Source organism: Macrosteles quadrilineatus, unplaced genomic scaffold, assembly GCF_028750875.1.
Source record: "Macrosteles quadrilineatus isolate MER2022 unplaced genomic scaffold, UCM_ALF_1.0 Scaffold_16__1_contigs__length_3527350, whole genome shotgun sequence".
Classification (NCBI taxonomy): Eukaryota; Metazoa; Arthropoda; class Insecta; order Hemiptera; family Cicadellidae; genus Macrosteles; species Macrosteles quadrilineatus.
The window spans coordinates 1907655-1926708 of NW_026542609.1; the positions used below are offsets into that span (position 1 = coordinate 1907655).

Genomic DNA, 19054 nt, shown 5'->3' on the forward strand with positions numbered 1-19054 from the left:
ACAGTAATAGCTACTTCCCTATAGGGAAATTCGCTAATAAAAAAAAACAAAAAAAACAGCCGTTTATAAAAAGAAACTCAATAGCTTTTGGGGAGTAAATATTAATGTTTGTAATATTCAGTAGGTTAAGACCAAGTTAAACAGTAATCAGTTTTGTTGGAAGAACAGTAAATGCCCCGAGTTCAAAGAAGAAATACTATTGAAAACGGGAGGAGGAGGCAAAATAATAATCAGATATTTTATGCGTATGAGGAGAGTAGAAAAAGGGAGGCCTGGTCTAACAGATACCTATCCAGATACACATTGAATTGGTGAGATGAATAATATTTCTCACTGACAGATCGAGATATTTAAAAACATTAGTAGAAACTATAATAAAGCCTTTGGCTATGATAAGTTCAAGTAGTAAGATTATACCAAAACTTGGCGGACCTTATAGAAAAATGGATTGTTTACTTCTAGGTTATGTTGCCAGTTCCTCGGACAAACTTATACAAAGTTTTTTTACTGAATTCACCAACACAATCCAGACATTTCAAGTCAAAAATAAGAAGTTTCAAAAACTCATTTGCTATTGAAAGTGTTAGTGGCAATATTAGACCAAACATAAGTAAAGGAATTAGTGTTTATGTGTTCCAACGATCAAATTGTTACGGTAAAATTTATTTTTATGAAGAATTACTCAAATTTAAGCATAACGTTTTCCTTGACGTTATGTTTCATACTATGCGGCTCATTGAGCCGCACGGGTTCTCTAGTATACTTAAATTATTTTTTTTTACAGGTTTTTTAATTTGTTATTATATTACGCCCAAAAAACTTACAAAGAAAAAATATTTTCCTAACATGTTATAATTATATTTTTACATATGTTAGAAAAACATATTACCATTTTCTGAAGTCAGATAGGCTTCAGAAAACAAAAGTCCACTACAGATCAAATATTTATTAGCAAATTTTATCAAAATATTGGGAGTTTAACCGAGATGCCCACTTACTAATTATTGATTTTAAAAAGGCATACAATAGTATATATAGAAAACAAAATGTGGAAATACCTTATGAAAATGGGAATCTCAAACAAATTAGTTAAGCTAGCACAAATATGTACAGAAGACTCAAGATGCAAAGTACAAATAAACAACGAATATTCAACTGAATTCAATGTAGTCACCGGAGTACGACAAGGAGACAGACTCTCTCCGTTGTTAGTCAATGTAGCTTTAGAAAGTGCTCTTAAAAGAGTGAAACAACAACAACCTGGTGTAGAAATTGGAAAAAGGTAAACATTCTACCTTTTGCAGATGATATGACTATTAGCAGAGGATGAAAACTGTCAAAAAACCCTCACAGAGGCTCTAATTAAAGAAAATAGAGCAATAGGCTTAGAAATCAGCGAAGAAAAGACAAAATACCTAATAGTTGGAAGATTTTTACGTGGAACGTTCCTTGCAAGTTGGAGACTATAAGTTCAATAGGACTGCAGAGTTTAAGTACTTAGGAGTGACCATAGACCAAGAAAATAAAGATGAAGTAGAGATAAACGCCAGATTATAACTGGGGAATAAATGCTTTTGGACCCTTAAATCACTGCTAAAAAGTTGACTTTTGTTATGGAGCACCAAAGAAAAACTCTATAAAACTATAATACAGCCAATAGCACTCTATGGATCTGAAACCTGGACATTGACGAAGAACAACGAAAAGAAAATAATTGTTTTTGAAAACAAAATAGGCTACTAAGAACTATCTACGATTCCATCAACGAAAATGGGGTGTGGAGGATCAGAACAAACAAAGAATTGAGGGAAATCTATACAGACCCAGACATAATAGCACAAATAAAAAGCAGGAGACTGAGATGAGCAGGTCATGTGAAGAGAAGAGAATATTTTACGCTAAGAATGGTGTCTGAAAATCTCCCTCGGAGAAGACGACCACTAGGACGACCTCGACTAAGATGGCATTACCAGGTGCAAAGAGACATAGGGAAACTAAGAGCAGAGACAGGATGGATGGAAGACAGAGAGAGGTGGTGACTTGTTGGTGAGGCCAAAAACCTACTGAGGTTTGAGTTGCAACATAGGTAAGGTACGCAAGGTTATATATTTTTATGTAGGGAATTAGATTCAGATTGTCTACTAAATGTATATAACGAATTTCCCATGAAAAATCTGTAAAAAATTTTACTTTTGAAATTTAAAAAAGAAAATTCTTAAGTTTTTTATTCTTTTCACTTTAAAGAAAAAAAAACTCCTAAATCATTATTATATTACTATTTGTAGAATCTCCTGTTCTTTCCGAACAAAAGGAATATGAGGTTGGCTAGGTTCAATTCTACGGTTGAATTAGTACGAATTTTCAAAAAAAGGTCTCTAAAATTGCCAAAATGGGTTGGCCATTCCACACTTCTTACATTGGCCACTGCTAGGGTTAGACAATAAGTTGAGTCTAATTACAACCTACTCTTGTTTAAGTTAATATTGTCTTGCTTAAGAGTAAAATCATGATTGCTCGTGAGTAGGCTACGAGTTTAAGATAAGTTATCCATTTAATTGCTTATATTTCAGAGGCTCTGGAGTGATTTTTTGACGCCCAGCCTTTTGGAATCTTATGCAAACTTCCTTCTGAAATCTACTGAGGGAGGAAGGGAAGAAAATGACCTTGATGATTTTATCAGTACTTATGTAAAAATAATTAGAGGATCATCCAATGAAAAGGCTAAAGCCATTGCAACTATTCTGGGGACCCAGACAAATCAAGAAGGCGTAGAAACTAATATTGGCCACTGCTAAGGTTAATTTTTACCCTTGAACAAAAAGGTAATGCCACTTAAGACAACCTCCTCATAATATATTGTGCAATATCTTACAATGAGATTCAAAACTGTATTTATTCGTAGGTTGTTGATGCTCACTAAGAAATATTTTTTTAAATTTACTCAGGGCCATGCCTAAGTTTTTTTAACTGCATTCTTCACAGTTTCTAAATTGCCAAAGAAAGATCACTTTTGCTACTAAGATTACTGTTAATTTTTTTTTTTTAATTACAATAATTTATTTTTTAAAAAAATACAACCGACTTCAAACCCTCTAAAAAGAATGAAATAATTTCAATAAAGTAAACTTTTGTATTAGGCAAGCTCACGCATTTTAAGTTGGCGCGGCTCTATGATGATTTTTGATACAAAATTGAAAGAGGGTGTCCATATTGCAGGTGACTATCTATAACTAAAGTTGTTAATCTACATGTCTTTTTCATAGTTATGCGTTAAGTGTTATTTTATTACCGTAATCAGAGATCGGCATTATAGTGGTATTAACGAGCATCTTTAAAAAGATTATAACGCATTTAAATGTTTCTAACATGGAAAAGTAACGTTTTAATACCAAACTAGCTTCTTTTCCCTATCATAATATCAAACTAAATTATTTTCCCTATTCATATAGAGCATTTGTGTGTGTTATTTTCATAATGCATTTATTCTGAAGTAAACATAAAATACTTAAGAAAATATTTCCTTTAATAAACAAAATAGTTCAGTATGTTTTTTATATATTTATGTTATCCAGCTACAATTTATTGATTTTCAAAATACACACACAATATTTAATTTCAATCATATTTGCAGTTTGAGCCGCGCCGACTCGAAATACGTGAGCTTGCCTAATACAAAAGTATACTTTATTGAAATTATTTCATTCTTTTTAGAGGGTTTGAAGTCGGTTGTATTTTTTTAAAAAATAAATTATTTCATTATTTTTAGTGACTGTATAATTTTTTATATATTAATTACTTGAGGTTTTTTGATAAGCAAAACTGTTTGAAACAATCAAAAGTTCCACAGAACAATCATTATTTTAAAACTGCTTGAGTCACCTGTTCAGGTTACATAATCAATGGGTATGAAAATAAACATCTTTAGATATTCCTTAAGAAAGAAAGAGTTGTCCATTACATTAGGCCTAATAAAAAACTGATTGTCTTTTCTAGATACATTAAAATGTCAGACATCATCGTTTCCTGCAATCGGTGTACTTCTACATTATAAAAAGAAATACAGTAACGTCTCAAGCCTTTTGGAACAATATGAAAGTTATTCCTCAGCTACCAGCACTAAAAAATCTCTCAAAAGTGGAAAATTGGTTGATAACACGTATAGTACCTTTGGAAAACATTATATGAAAGATTGGTTCAGCTAAAAGTGGTGTAAGTCATGTAGGAGGTTTTGTTTGCTCAAGATATAGCCTAGTCGAAATTGCAAATCATCTTCCTCTAGGACTTTCCGAAGCAGGCATAATAGTATTGATATGATATAGTAACTGGGTAGAGAATATCAATAAACATTCCACATCTGCAAATGCATGTTTAGTAATTCAAATATTTAACACTTTTAAGACAATTGACGATTATGCACTGTCACACTTCTTAGGTCGTGTAAGGAATAATTGCATTTAATTTATATTTAGACCTGTTTTACGAATGCTTTGGTTTTCACAATAAACCTTTATTTTTCAATATCATACAGCTATTCACTGAAACATATATGTTTTTTTTAAGTCAGAATATTCAATACTAAAAACAGGATTACTGTATACACAAATCAGATCAAACGTTAAAATACATTTTTTATAGTAACCAAAACAAAATGCATGGCAAGAAATAGTTTATTGATCAATATGAAGCAACTGTTTCATGAAGAATTGTCTCTAGCTTAATTTATTTGGTTTCAACTAACAGCTGTAGGAATGTTTTCATTTATTGCCTTCTCTGCACAAATGTAAACAATCTGCACAAATGTAAACAAAATAAATGTTGAATATTTAAGGTTTTCAGAATTTTTCACCGAAACAAATATTATACTTAAACATAATATATAAGGTACCAAATAGAAACTCTCCTGGTTATTTTGGTGGTGGAACCACACTGATCGGTAAAAGAATCACAGAGAAATTGGTGAACATACATAGAAAAAAAAAAACATCGCCACAAACAAATTGAGAACCTCCTCCTTTTGTTGGTAGTGGGGAAGTCGGTTAATAAAATGAATTGATGGGATATTGCTATAAAAAAACAACTTGAGCTTCAGTAATTATTTTTTTTAAGGAAAACCTGAAAATGTTAAAAATAAGTTTTTGCTACAGTACAATAAAGTGTAAGAGAGTTACCTATAAATTATTAAGGAGAAACATTTTGGATTGGTCCATTGGGTAAGTGTACATTGAGGTGAAAAAAACAAGACAATCATTCTTACAAAACATTGTAATTAAATTAACCCTGGTTTATAATATAACGTAACGTACAATATTCATCATCCTGGATGGGCTTTAATTCAAATTCATAAATTAAGAAGAAAACATGTTATTTAGGAAAACCAATGCCAAACCTGTGTTAAACTCTTTTGCAGGTTTAGCTTTTTTCAGATTCACAAAGAAAAAAATACTATACATATATCTTCTCGATGTTTAAATCTAATAGGAAAATCAGTTCTTATTCTAGCGATAACTACATCTATTTCATCTAGGTAACTATGTCCATTTATTTAAAGTATACGGCGTCAAATTTAAGTTCACAAAAAATAACTTCACTTTTTATAATCACAAGTGTAAAATGGATATCCATAAAATTCAGCTCACTATGGTTTAAAATGATATCACATTCATTTGTTCTAACTTAATATAGGCCTAAACAATTAATTCGTTGAAAGCATCCATGTTTTGCGTTTACTGACAATCGTGTCAGCAGCTTTGATATCCGAACTTGGATGAGGTTTTAATGTCTGGAATGAAAGTTACTTCTCAAGATTTTTTGAAGTAGCCGAGCAATACCTCTAACAACCCTCTAGTAGGTTCTTGTTAAATGTCCGCCGGACTTTCGGCAGATCCTCATACCACGTAAAACACCCAGTAGCCCAAATTGAACATGAGAAACGAGACGGGAAACACTACTCGGGAGTATTTATCGATGATGTTAACATCCTTAATCTTAGGCATGGAGGCCTTGATGACCGACGCTCCCCGTTTGAATGCGTGTAGGAGCCGGGGACGAGTGTTGGGGCGATGGCGGAGTCTCAAGCCGGGGCGTGCGGTGGGGAATGTGTAGCCAGACCTGGACATGCGGAAACTCGGGGGAAACTTAGCGGGGTCATCTAACACCATGCCAGACGATGTGGAGAACCTGAAAATGTGAAGAACAAATAAAAACCTACTTGAGACAAGAAGATATAACAATGTGTGATATTTAGAAATAATCTTAAAGGTAGGTTACATTTATCACCACATGAATCTAGTAGTATATTTCATCACCACATGTATTTCATTCACTTAAGTGAAACTGTTCGCCCCGATGTCAAATCATACAGTTGTTATCAGCAATCACAGAGGGAATACTGGCTATGATTATGATTGTACTCAGAAAGTATGTACAAGTTTTGGTATCTGACAGAATGACATAAAACATGTGAGCATGACTAAAAATGTGCACTTTTTTGTTTTCACCTAAACCACTCAAAATACAAAGACTTTTCCCAACCAAGATCACATAACAAGATCTAATTTGCCCCTTGTATTAGATATTTTTTTCAACATTAGCTATGGAATTACCTTGCACTATTGTGGCGATTACGAATCGACGGTATTGGTGACAATCGGATGTCTTGTAGTTCTATTATTTCGTCTCCTGTACTACCTCCAGCGTAGCCATCACTGACTGTACTGCCTACTGCTTTGGTACCTAGTGTAGAAGAAAGTATTTGCATGTGAATTCATTGTTTTATATGAAAAACAATTCTAGTGAGAATATTTTAATGATTGTGGTACATTGTTTGTGTTGAGAAACAGTCCATGCATGACTTAGTAGTGAAATTGAATACAATAATACCAACTATGATTAAAAAATAAGTTTAAGGGTGAATAGTTTTAATCACTTCTGTAAGAAAAAAAGTTATACAGGTTAGGTATCAAGAAGGACACCCATTTCTTAGTTTTGTCATCAGGGATAAATCTTTGAGTAAATGTCTATACTACAGAATGGATGATTGAAGCTATCCTCTATTAGGACACATTGTAGCCAATGTTGAAGATAAGAAAAATACCCCCCTGGTGCAGCAAACCTGCATACTAAGCAAATTCCCATTTACGTGGTTGGATTTTTGTAAAACATTACAATATTAAAATTAATTGTCAGATTTATTTTCTATTTAAATAACATAAATTTTAATAATTACTTACGTTTGCTGCTATAAGGAAGGTAATAAAGTGTATTTTATACCAAAATGTTTATAGCTTAGTATAGAAAATTTTGCCAAACTTGATCAAATTATATCTTTTAACAAGCAAACTACGAGAGTTTATCTATGCTCCATAAGCATCACATGAAAATTTTAAATAAAAATTTTTTTAGAAGTTTTTCTTTAACTATTTGGCGTACAACAACGATTTAAAAACTAGATTATTTGTTTTTAAGCTTTTACAGAATTGTGTGGAAAGAAATACCAAAATAATATGTTTTCAAGGTTAAAAATGAAATAAACAAATTTTACCCTATAAAACACCCTATAAAACCATGTTCCCATGGTCTGATCATGCTAGTTCGCAAAATATTTTGAATAAACTTTGATTCCCAATTTGTCCCAAATTGCATCAAAATCGGATAATTTTTACTCGAGTTACCTGGGATAGACGGTTTTCTTGTCGTCTCCTCGGCTTCTTTCGTTTTCTTGGACTTCTTCTTCGCCCGAGCGCCCCAGTAAGTATAATTGACAGCTGCGTACTCGAGCAGAGCAGCAAACACAAACACAAAGCACATGACCAAGTAGATGTCAATTGCCTTGACGTAGGATATTCTGGGCAGTGAGCTTCGCACTCCCGTGCTTATAGTTGTCATGGTCAACACTGTGGTTATTCCTGAAACAAAAGAAAATAGGAAATTAAACAAGGGAAATATAATATCAAACTGAGGGAGGAATAGAAAAAAGTGAAGGGAGACATAATGTCAAAACAAAGGAGAAATCCTGTTAAATTAAGGGATAAATAAACACAAACCAAGGAAGAGATTAAAACTATCTCAGGGAGAGATCATATAAATCCAAGGGAGATATTTAAACAAGCCCAGAGAGACATAAAAATGAACTAAGATGAATCTGAATATTTACAGGAGAGGCTTTCTCTTCAGGACGAGGTTTCCACCACAGAACACATCATGGTGGGGGCTAAAACAAACCTAAGGAGAGATATGTTAAACTAAGGTACAGTTTAAAATAAACAAACCAGGAGAGAAATATTAAAAGTGTGCTTTTAAACAGCAACTTGTATACTTCATGCAAATGCAAAACACCAAAGAATTTAAGTTTAAGTTTTGTTGGAAGCTGGAACAACTAGGCCTAATTGAAAGTAAGCATAGAGCATTAACATGTTATTAATTTTATTCTTGGGAAATACATATTTTTGAAAAAAATACTTCAAGTGCAGGGTTCTATGTATTTTGACAAATCTTCCTTTGGTCTCTGAGTCAATGATTTACATACCTAGATATTGTAAAAATCGCTTTCCCACTTTGGTTGTGGGTCGCCAAGTAATTATCAAGAGTATTCAACACAAACCTACCCAGAGCCACTCGAGCGCTCGTGGCTTCATGGTTGATCCAGAAAGAAACCCAACTGAGCATCACGATCAATATGGAAGGCAGGTAAGTTTGGAACACGAAGTAGCCGATGTTCCTCTTGAGCTTGAAGCTGAGACTGAGTCGCTGGTAGGCGCCGGTGGCCAGCTTCTCAATGCGGTCGTTGGTGCCGTAGCCGATGATTGTAAACTGTGGTAGTTCCGCTTCCTCGACCCCTCTGACAGGAGTGGTTCTCCAATACATCACGACGTCTGTCACTGTGTACCCGTCTGTGAAGAATGGGAAATGTTATTGAGTTTCTGTTTGTTGTTTGTCAAGGTTGAAAGCAAAGACCACTGGAATTGGAGCGGGAATTCACAAAAGTTGACAGGGCCATGGGAAAATTTTTAAGTTGGGTTGGCAAGCAAGTTTTGTTCCAGGGGTTAGAGGAAAGCATAGTGAGTTTTAAATTTAGTCTTCATCAAGTAGAGTATGGAAATGTACCAAATTCAACCCACCTACTATTATGGTGACAGGGATGGATCAGAAATTTACGATATTAGTAAATTGTGATTTCTGTGTGTATCTATTTGTGAGGGGCAAATGCACAAACTACTAATCCAACTGGGCTGGAATCCTACAAATAGGAAGGCGGGGAGGATTAGGAAAACTAGAATTGTACATTGTTAATATACAGTGGTTTCTGTGTATCTGTTTGTCTAGTGGAAGCAAAAACTACTGAACTTAAGACAGTGACAACACACATTTGAGTTTGTATTTCACCCTTAATGAGTAAAGAACGTTGAGCTACTTGGGGATCTTTGTAAATTACTAAGATCAGCTGTTTATTAAGAGACGGAGCTACATTAATTACAAACGATTGAAAAGCTACCAGTGGCATTTTGTCAGGATGAAACCAATGACCGTCTGAAAACTGTTACAACTAAAATCTCTACTACTCACAACTCTCTATCTCCACAGTGCAGTTCTGAGAGTCCAGGGGGTAGTAGTGCAGGTCCATCATACAAGCCAGAGTAGTAGTGAACCGCATTCCATAGGTGATGCTGCCGTCTCCGTTGAGTCGGACTAATTTGTTACGTTCCGTTACGTCATGCAAGAAACTGTAAGTGAAGCTTGAATTATTGTCTGTATGATAAAAAATGTCTCCTGACCCTCCCTCTATACATGGGGACTGGCCAATGGTTTAAGGCCCGAGATATCCCAGGTAGATGGAGGGTGTGAATGATTATTAATGCAGAGAATATTGAGGGAAGGGTAAAAGACATATTGTTTAAGCGTGTTCAAAAGTTTGAGTATGTTGGTTGAATGCTAACAGTTTTATGTGGAACTTGTATTTTTTTGGGATGTGTTGTATGAGACTGTTTTAGCTCTTTTCAAAATAACAAAATAATAATGTTACTCTTTTCAAATTCATAGTGCCAAATGCCACTTAGAGTGAGTATATTAGTTTACAAAGGTTATTCAGTCATCCCTTTCCTATGAGCCAACAATAATGACAAAAGCTATGCTCTTTTTGCTTATGCTTCAAAAAATTGTTGGTTGTAAATAGTAAAAATTTATGAACAGCCAATAATATTTTTCAGGCTGGTTCTATCAAAAGTATATTGTAATATAATAAGTTATTGAATTAAATTGGTATTTTTTTTGCATCCATAGATTACCACAGATAAAACATAGACTTAGCATCATTTTGGGCCAGTGTTGGAAACGATTTTCTGGTATGTGTCTTCAGATCTGAAGAATAGGTTTTGATGCATTTTATTTTTTTCCTAGTTACTTCAACGAAATAAAATAGGATCTTTTGAAAAAGAAACAACAAAAAAATAGTGCTTGTCCTCTTTCTGATATTATTATCATACTTAATGTAAAAAAAATAAAATACAGGAAACCTTCAATAGCTCGACTCTCGATAGTTCGACACTCCTTGTAGTTCGACACGGGCTGAGCTATTTTGTCAAGTGATATTTAATGGTTACTAAGTAAGCTGACTTGAACATTAATTTTTCATTTATTGTTGACTAAAGACTAATGAACAGTGAAATTGTTAAGCTTTATTTTAGTATTTAATAAATTTGGGTGATTTCTATTTAGGACTAAATTAGAGTTTTTACTTTCCTGTATATTAAACTCCATTTACTCCCTATAGTTCGACACCCCTTAAGTCCACAAATTATCAAACTATAGAGGTTCTACTGTACATTTAGTTATCATCAGCCCACACAAACTTACCAATGAAAGAAACAAAATTTAACTTTAGATTTTGCAATAGGCTGCCAAGAATACTTTTGCAATATCAAAAATACATGGTACATCTTTTGTTTCTAAACGAAGAACAAAATACCCCCGCCGCAGCAAACCAAATTTCCATTCGCCTGAATTGATCTACAATCAAATCCATTTAAATAACATTAATACTTTAATACTTTCTTATCAAATGGCGACCATGCAAAGTAGGTAGGTATATTTTAAGCCAAGTGGTTAAACACTAGGTTTGCTGCTGCAGGGTGGGTTATAAAGTGTGTTTTTTAGTAAAATATTAAAAGCTTAGTATAAAATAAATAAATTTGCCAAGTTTGATCAAAATATATCCATAAACAAGCAAAAACTACAACTTTTTACAAAATTCTCCATAAGAATAACATGGGAATTTTAAATTTACAATTTTTTTGAATTTTCTCAGTAACCAATAACCGCACAAAAACACTTCAGTATACTAAAGTATTTGTATTTTTAAGCTCTTTAAAATGGTCTAGAGAGAAATTGGGAAATTTGGTGTTTTGATAGTCAGAAATGAGAAAACCCAATTGTTACCCATTCAAACCACCTGTAAAACCCCGTTCCCATCGTCCGATCATGCTGGTTCACAAACTCATTCAGGTTTATCCCACCTTCTACCTTCAAACCAAATCTCATCAAAATAGAACAAAAATTACTCAAGTTATCGCGTTTACAGACACACACACACATATACTGTAAACATTAAATGTTTGAATTGTGAGAGGAAGGTACATCTCAGCAAAGTTTGTCGGAGAAAGAAACAAAGCATGCGACAAGCTTATAACGTTTCGACAGGTAATGAGTATGAAGAGGAAGGTGAGTGTCAAAATCCACCTTTTATGTCAATGATATATTTTGCTCATTTTTTATAATTTATTTTTCTATATTGTTTTGGTGAAGTGGTAGAACATTATAGCTATGGTAGATGTGTAATACTATAGAATACTGTAAATTTAAAGAGGCAAATTTTATCAAATTGTGTCCTCCCTCATTGCAAACGCATAGCTTGAGTATAACTGCAATAAGCATTTTATACTTACCATGTATATGCCAACCCTGTACGAAAGACGGGTACTCTGCTAGTATATATATATATATATATATACAAATTTGAAAAGTGTTTTTGGCCTCTGGGGACATCAAAATAAAAAAGTAAATCCGTCCCGTCCCGGGCTTAAGTTTTACCATGAGACCTACGGTAATAGCTACTTCCCTTATAGGGAATTTCGCTAATTGTGTCAAAAACATAATTGTATAATTCCTTTACCTATTTTTGTCATTGGCAAAGAATGTGTCGGGGACCCAGATCTTCTCAGCAAAGTCCCCAGATAGAGTGAGAACTTCATCATTGTTGCTAAACGCAAGTCTTTCATCCTTCCAGTATTGGTTGAGGTACATTGTGATTGTATAGTCCTGTAAAATACATCAGTGAATATTAAAACATCTTTACTAGTGTGACACATTTTATTTCATTCACGGATTATAAAAACTATAGCCTGTACAATCGAAGCTGTCTCCTGACCCTTAGTGTACAAGGAATTGGCTCGGGCCTTAATTCAGAACAGAACTCTGCAAAACAACAGTATAGAGATTAAATAAATATAAGAGGTAAAAAATAAACTATATACTCTTTACTCTGTTTGTTTCTTAATCAAATTCGCTCTTGTTAATCAGAGTTTGGGTTTATTGCCCAGGCCAGTCCCAGGTAGCCGAAGGGTCAAGGGACGGTTTCGATCTTACAGACTATAATCGGTTGGTGTAACAGGTTGGATTTCGTATAAGGTTATAACCATTTTGAAATAACTTCCCGCGAATAAAGTAAACCATTTTCAAGAAGTGGATTTTCTTTATTATTTAGCTTATTTTTGTGAGCTAAATTACCTTCAGAACGTAAGCAGTCGTAAGCAATATCTCTGTAATACTCATTGAACAGATATTACTCTATAATATTCCTGTATAATTGGGCATTGTTTACAGTACCATTATAACAAGAAGACCATTGATGAGACTACTCACCATGTTGACTTCACTAATTGAATCAAAACTGGCGATGGTAAGGTCCATTCCCACGTAAAGAGGTTCCCCTATAACAAATACAACCACAAAAACATTACAAAATCGCATAGTTTGCGTTTTTCTGTACAGGCCGTCTATGGACCGTTCTAAAGCCGGCTCCAGACATGCGCCATTCGCAAAGCACCGAACAGCAACTCGCCGAATCGTGAGTAGTGTGGATAGGTGTTTGCCTATACTCTATTTGGCAAGCAGCAAGTGCTCGTGCTCGTGTTTTCCCGTTCATTGTCGATATTTTTGAACACATCAAATTGAACGAATATTTTTGCTATTCCCAAAAAGAACAGTTGCTCGGAAAACAACACATGTGTGTCGACGGGTAGACGTCTACTCGTTAATCGGCGAATAGCAAGTCAACTAGATACTTAAATACATACTTTAAATACTTTTTAATGAAATGGCGACCATACAAAGTAGGTATTTTAAGCCAAGTATGAATGGAGATGAGTGTAGGATGAGTGGCGCGATCTTGTTACAGTAGTAACTAAGGCCGACATATTCCTTAGACACAGCTGTTAATTAATAGCCCATACAGCTAATGGAAACTAAGGGACCTACGGTTTATAGTGGAATCCGAACCACATTTTGCCTTGGTATATACGAATTGGTCTAATTATTATCAGGATAGCACTGCGGATAGTTGTACACCGAACAACACATATTTCGTGCTTTGTGAATGGCGCATGTTTGGAGCCGGCTTAGGCTATCGGCGAAACGATTGATATCAGACACCATCGATACTATACTACTATCGATCACAAAACTATCGATTAAATAAATCAGCTTAACAAAAAACCAAACTCAATTGTAGCAATCGATAATGATGGAGTTGGATATCCAAGTTTTGCTTCCTATAGTCAACTCAAATAGAATAGGCGGTTGACCAGCTGGACTATTTTAAAACAATTATCTTCTTCCGCCTGTTCTAATTGAGCTGAGTATAAGCACAGACGATAGACCATTATTGGTTTTATAGTCTGTGGTATAACAAGATGGAGAGAGTACATTAACTTAAGATTGTATCTGCCTTTTTCGTACATTTCAAACTAATGTTCAAGTCGATAATCGATTTTGGATGGCTATAGAGGCTATTGTCCTTGACTAAATAGTAAATACTATCATGATACTATTGTCGGTACTTTCCTGTTAAAGGGAACATTCATTATAATCGATGATTTTTTCGATATATCGATATTTTTGTTTACCGATCCATTACATATTGACAACTGATATTGTTTAGGCTAAAATAGTCTATTATATGGATTAGCTAACCTAACATAACCAACCAAACTTGCTGTACTATTTAAAAATTCCTTTTGATAACAGAAAAGGCAAGTTAAACATGGAATATGTTACACAGCAAGTTTGGTTAGTTATGTTAGGTTATTTTTTTTAGAACAGTTTCATTTCATTATTGTTTGTTGATACTGAACAATATTTATCGTAGTTGTCAGCTGATACGTTTCAATTTGTTAATATCGATATATCGAGAAAAAAAATCATCGATAATAATGAATGTTCCCTTTAACAGGAAAGTACCCTATTGTCCAACAAATATCATTTTCCCGTTGGTCTGGCTAAACATTAAAATCAAAATCATATGACTGTCAAACAAAAACATCGTACATGTAAAGTAAATAAAGCATACAGTTAGTAGTAGTATTAGTATTCTAGGGTATACTAATTTGCTTTCTAGAGTAATTTGCATTATGGACGAAGGAAAGTTAGATTTGAAGGAAATGTCAGTTTTTGACAAGAAAGAATATTCCGGCGAAGATCTTGATCGGCTTGATGGTCTACTCAAAGCAAGAAAACCAAGATCCAGCAACGTATCTGAGGATTCCGTTAGGCTTTCGCAAGGTGATGTCTTCCCGGACCGAGGAACGCTGTCGACGGCAGTTTTGGGGAAAAAGAAAGTTCGCTGGGCAGATCTAGAAGATTGCCTAAGGAAGATGAGCTTTGTCAGCATCCGACAACCTACCTGGACCAAAACAGACTCTGGATTCGAAGGTAGCCCCATGGACTGCAATATAGCAGTTGAATAAGCCATTATAAATGTCACATTAAACCATGTTTCTAGTCAATGATAAACAACAAAGATTAAAAGATTATGTTTCCCAAATTATCTCGATGAAATAAATTTTCTGTTGAATATCCTTGAATTTGTTGATCATTTGAATGACGAACATGGTTTAGTTCAGTGGTAAATTATTAGTTGCGTCGTTGCGTGGCACAATTTGCGGTATAAAATTGTTCATAGGCCTACAAAGTTATACACTCATGGGTTGGTATTTTCTAATACTTAATATCCCTATATCCACAACTTCGTATGTCTGTAAACATTGCATAACAAAAAAGATTTCCAAGAGGTTAATCAAAGGCTGATAAAAAAGTATTTTTTCATCGAAACACAGAGTGACAGTAGTCAATTTTTTAAGAGCGAGATTAGTCTATTAACATTATTGAAATGAAATTGTACCAATGCATTGAATGAATGACGCACATGTCTCCACTTTTGGCGTCACACTTCTCAACTAGAACGTAGGCCTACATTTAGTTTCGAACAATTAAGCCCTGCCCGATCCAGACGCCCCTAAATAAATAATTGAATCTTTTAGAAACAACGTTCAAACTAGGCTGTGCATATTTAATTTCATATTCAGAGGAAGTTCCATATCTTGGCATGAAGCCCAATAGGTCTAGTCGTTTCCGTTTTCTTTCCGATTCTGTTCTTAATCTGCAGCAGAGTATTTTTAATTTAACTGAAACACTATGGATAGAGGCTAGAGCATTTTGCAAGATGGTTGTTATTAACTTCATGATTTTAATTATTAATGTATACTAATAATGCATCTGGAGAGAATGTGGTAACGACTGGTATACGTTTTTTAATCGTGGATACGTTTTTTCCAATAATAATTTAAACAAATATTTGAGTGCTAAGTTCATAAATTGCAAAAAAATAAAAAAAACATGCACACGGCTCATTAATTCCTTTGGTTTTACTGCAACAATTAAAATTCATAATCTTAACTTCTTAAATTATGTATTGATGATGTTTTGTTATCTCGATTTATCCATTATAAATCTAGTTAAATACTGATGTTTAAATTACTTATTTTACTATTGTTAAAGTTGAGGAGCATTTAATGCATGTTATTTATAGTTATTCATTTAAGGCAATTGTTTCAAGTTTTTATTAAAGCAAGGTAACTTTTTAGGCTTATTTATATAAAACTTGTCTTTGAAAGGTAGAGTATAAGTAGAAACATAGACAAACAGAATAAATATTTATTCTATTTGTCTATGGTGGAAACAACAGTGAAAGCAGATTATAACTGGAAATAAGGAAAGCCGTGGATGACTGACCAAGGTTAAAGTAGATTATTATCAAAAACCAATGCTCTCTATGAGCTGCAGACAAGCAAAATTTTCCTGTCTTTTGCAGCAAGTTAATACCTAATACAATTTTGTAAGATTTTGTGATTTTTTAAATAAAGATGATTAGGCCTAATAAGAACTGAACTTAATTCAACTGGTGTAGCACTGGCACGACAAATCCACTACAAAATCTTGACGGTGTAATTTTGTTAGGTTGGTACCAACTAGGAGAATCAGCTCATTGGCTTGTGGCTTTATTTATTTACAATCACACAACCCCCTAGTTCAAATCCCCCCCCCCCTTCGGGCTCAAGGCAGTAGTGTCGTGGGTTCGGATCCTGGTCACTGCCACACACTTTTATCACTACAGTTCACCTTTGTACTGTACCGGCTCACCCCTTGCTTTGCTGAATACATTCCACGCACAGATCTGTGGTCTATGTGGGCAAATGCAAGGTTAAAAGAGGCCGCCAACCTCTTTTCTATAAAAAAATATACACAATGCAATCAATGAATACAAATGGGGTTGTATTCATTGAATGTATAATAATTTATTTATAATCATTGATTATTTATTTTTTTCTATCGTTTAGGTGGAGTAGTAGAAAATTATGTCTATGGTAGACGTGTTAAAATATATCATATACCGTAAATTTAAAGAATCTAATTTTATCAAACGGTGTCCTCCCCCATTGCAAACGCAAAGCTTGAGTATAACTGCAATAAGCATTTTATACTTATATGCCAACCCCGTACGAAGGATGGGTACTCTGCTAGTATAGAAAATGGATGATTTTTATTACAAAATTTATTCAAAATAATATTAACAGTTCTTCTTGAAGACATAAAAGATTGTTGTGCTAGAAACAGGAGATGGCGATGAGATTGCATTTATCTGGAAAGACAAGACGTTGAAAGTAATTGAATGTTTTAGTCCTAAACACTCTCTTGTGTGAACAATTCACATTAAACTTTCAGCCGAGGCAGAACCCTAATTGGGTGGAATGGATCGCTTTGTAAGCGTTTGAATTTAATATGAAATGAAACCTGTTTGACGCTGAATATATTTGTAATTGGAGGAGTTTAGTGTTTTAGTTGTATTGTTTACCGTTATAACAGAGCGGCAGCTTAGTTTTTATTCAACCCCAGAAAATAATCAATACTAATGGGATATCCAAAATAGGTTGAAATGAAAAGGATAAGAATTAATCAGAAATCATGGGTAAAAAGAGGCCACAAACCTTGACAAGTCTTAAAAAATTTGTATGTAGGCTAATAAACAAAAAGTGGCTAGTCGGCCAAAGAAGTATTAAATTAAATGCGTGCCAGTAAAGGGAGGATGATAAACGACCACGAATTTTAGAACAGATAATGGTAAGGATCATAAAACATACATTACTGACCCAAATTAAGGAACGCGGCAGCGTTCCGCCCCGCCAAGTCCCCCAGCGGTACACAGCTGCTGCAGTTATATACTATGAACCATATCTGGTTTGGATTTCGACAGTTCCATTTAAATATCAATACAAACACATTTTACTTTCGAGCCAATGGCGTAATTTGTTTATTAGTAGATTCTGTTCTAGTATCATAGCAGCATTTTTACAAGGCCGCGGTGAGACACAATTGGCAACGTCGCACTCCCGGCCTATAGAAACAGCTGTTGCACTAATTCATAATAAGGTGTCTGCGCAATGTTTGCACGTTTGTTATACTGTTCATGGTTTTTACCATGGCAACTACTGCATTTATTTAATAAATTTAGTTAATTATGCACCGACATTAAAAGGAAGTCGTACTGACCAAAGTAACATTGTTACTTCAATCGAGTATAAAGATAACATCTATAATAATTCTTTGACGACTTGACAAATATATTTACCTCCGAAGTTTGGCCTGAGTCTTATGTCGTATCCGTCCAGAAGGCGGGAAATTGTCTGGGTTACGTTGGCTAACCGGTCCAGGGTGCTCTTGGTCGTTCTGAAAAAAATTATCCTTTGTATAATGAATTATAAATAACAAATAATAAGAACTACATTTCCCCTCTAAGAAGTACTGAATTCAATACTCCATCTGTTCATCTGTTCTGAAAATGATGTTTTATGGTTTCATACCACGAATGTGACTCCAACGCTGGTCTCTTTTGTTTGAAATTTGATCTGTAAAATAGGAACAAGTATAGTGTCTATACTGTTAGTCCTCAAATTTCATATCCAAACAATTAGTTTTACATTATAGGCCTACGCAATACGCATATCTGAGCTGTGTATTAGATTGATCATTTAAAAAATTCGTTACTTAAATTTAAATGTATTTCATTTTTATTATAATTACATGCTAACGAATTTCAAACATACTGAACAGTCTTCAATATTTAAGGCGTTAACTCAAACAGTGAAAAAGATCAATCTAATCGTCCCTGTTGAAAATGGCAAGTACGAATTACTCTACATTTTCATAATGTCATTTTTCCACACTGTGCATTCAATTCAATCAATTTTCCTAGTTATGAATAAAGAGACGATGTATAACGGAGGCTGGTGTTAGGATATTCCTGTAGTGATGAGGCAGCGTTTAGTGAATTGCTGCTTGAGTTAAGAGGACCATCACTGCTCATTCAACTTGTCCTCATCCTGTACACCACACCCTCGTGTACACCATGTACAACTTTACACCTTCAACTGCTCATATCGTTATAGGCCTA

At 34.3% G+C, this 19054-nt stretch overlaps 1 protein-coding gene across 1 annotated transcript in view; it reads right to left on the bottom strand.

Moving 5' to 3' along the window:
* Positions 1-5261: 5261 nt before the first annotated feature.
* LOC129005123 (gamma-aminobutyric acid receptor subunit beta-like) overlaps positions 5262-19054 on the bottom strand; it is a 76654-nt gene continuing 62861 nt past the window's right edge. Inside the window, exons 3-10 of the mRNA XM_054433936.1 lie at positions 18233-18330; positions 12913-12980; positions 12164-12309; positions 9562-9719; positions 8604-8888; positions 7671-7904; positions 6603-6732; positions 5262-6177 (exon numbers count right to left, since the gene is read on the bottom strand). Coding sequence (XP_054289911.1) covers positions 5886-6177; positions 6603-6732; positions 7671-7904; positions 8604-8888; positions 9562-9719; positions 12164-12309; positions 12913-12980; positions 18233-18330 — 1411 coding nt within the window. The 3' untranslated portion in view covers positions 5262-5885. The remainder of the gene's footprint in view (positions 6178-6602; positions 6733-7670; positions 7905-8603; positions 8889-9561; positions 9720-12163; positions 12310-12912; positions 12981-18232; positions 18331-19054) is intronic.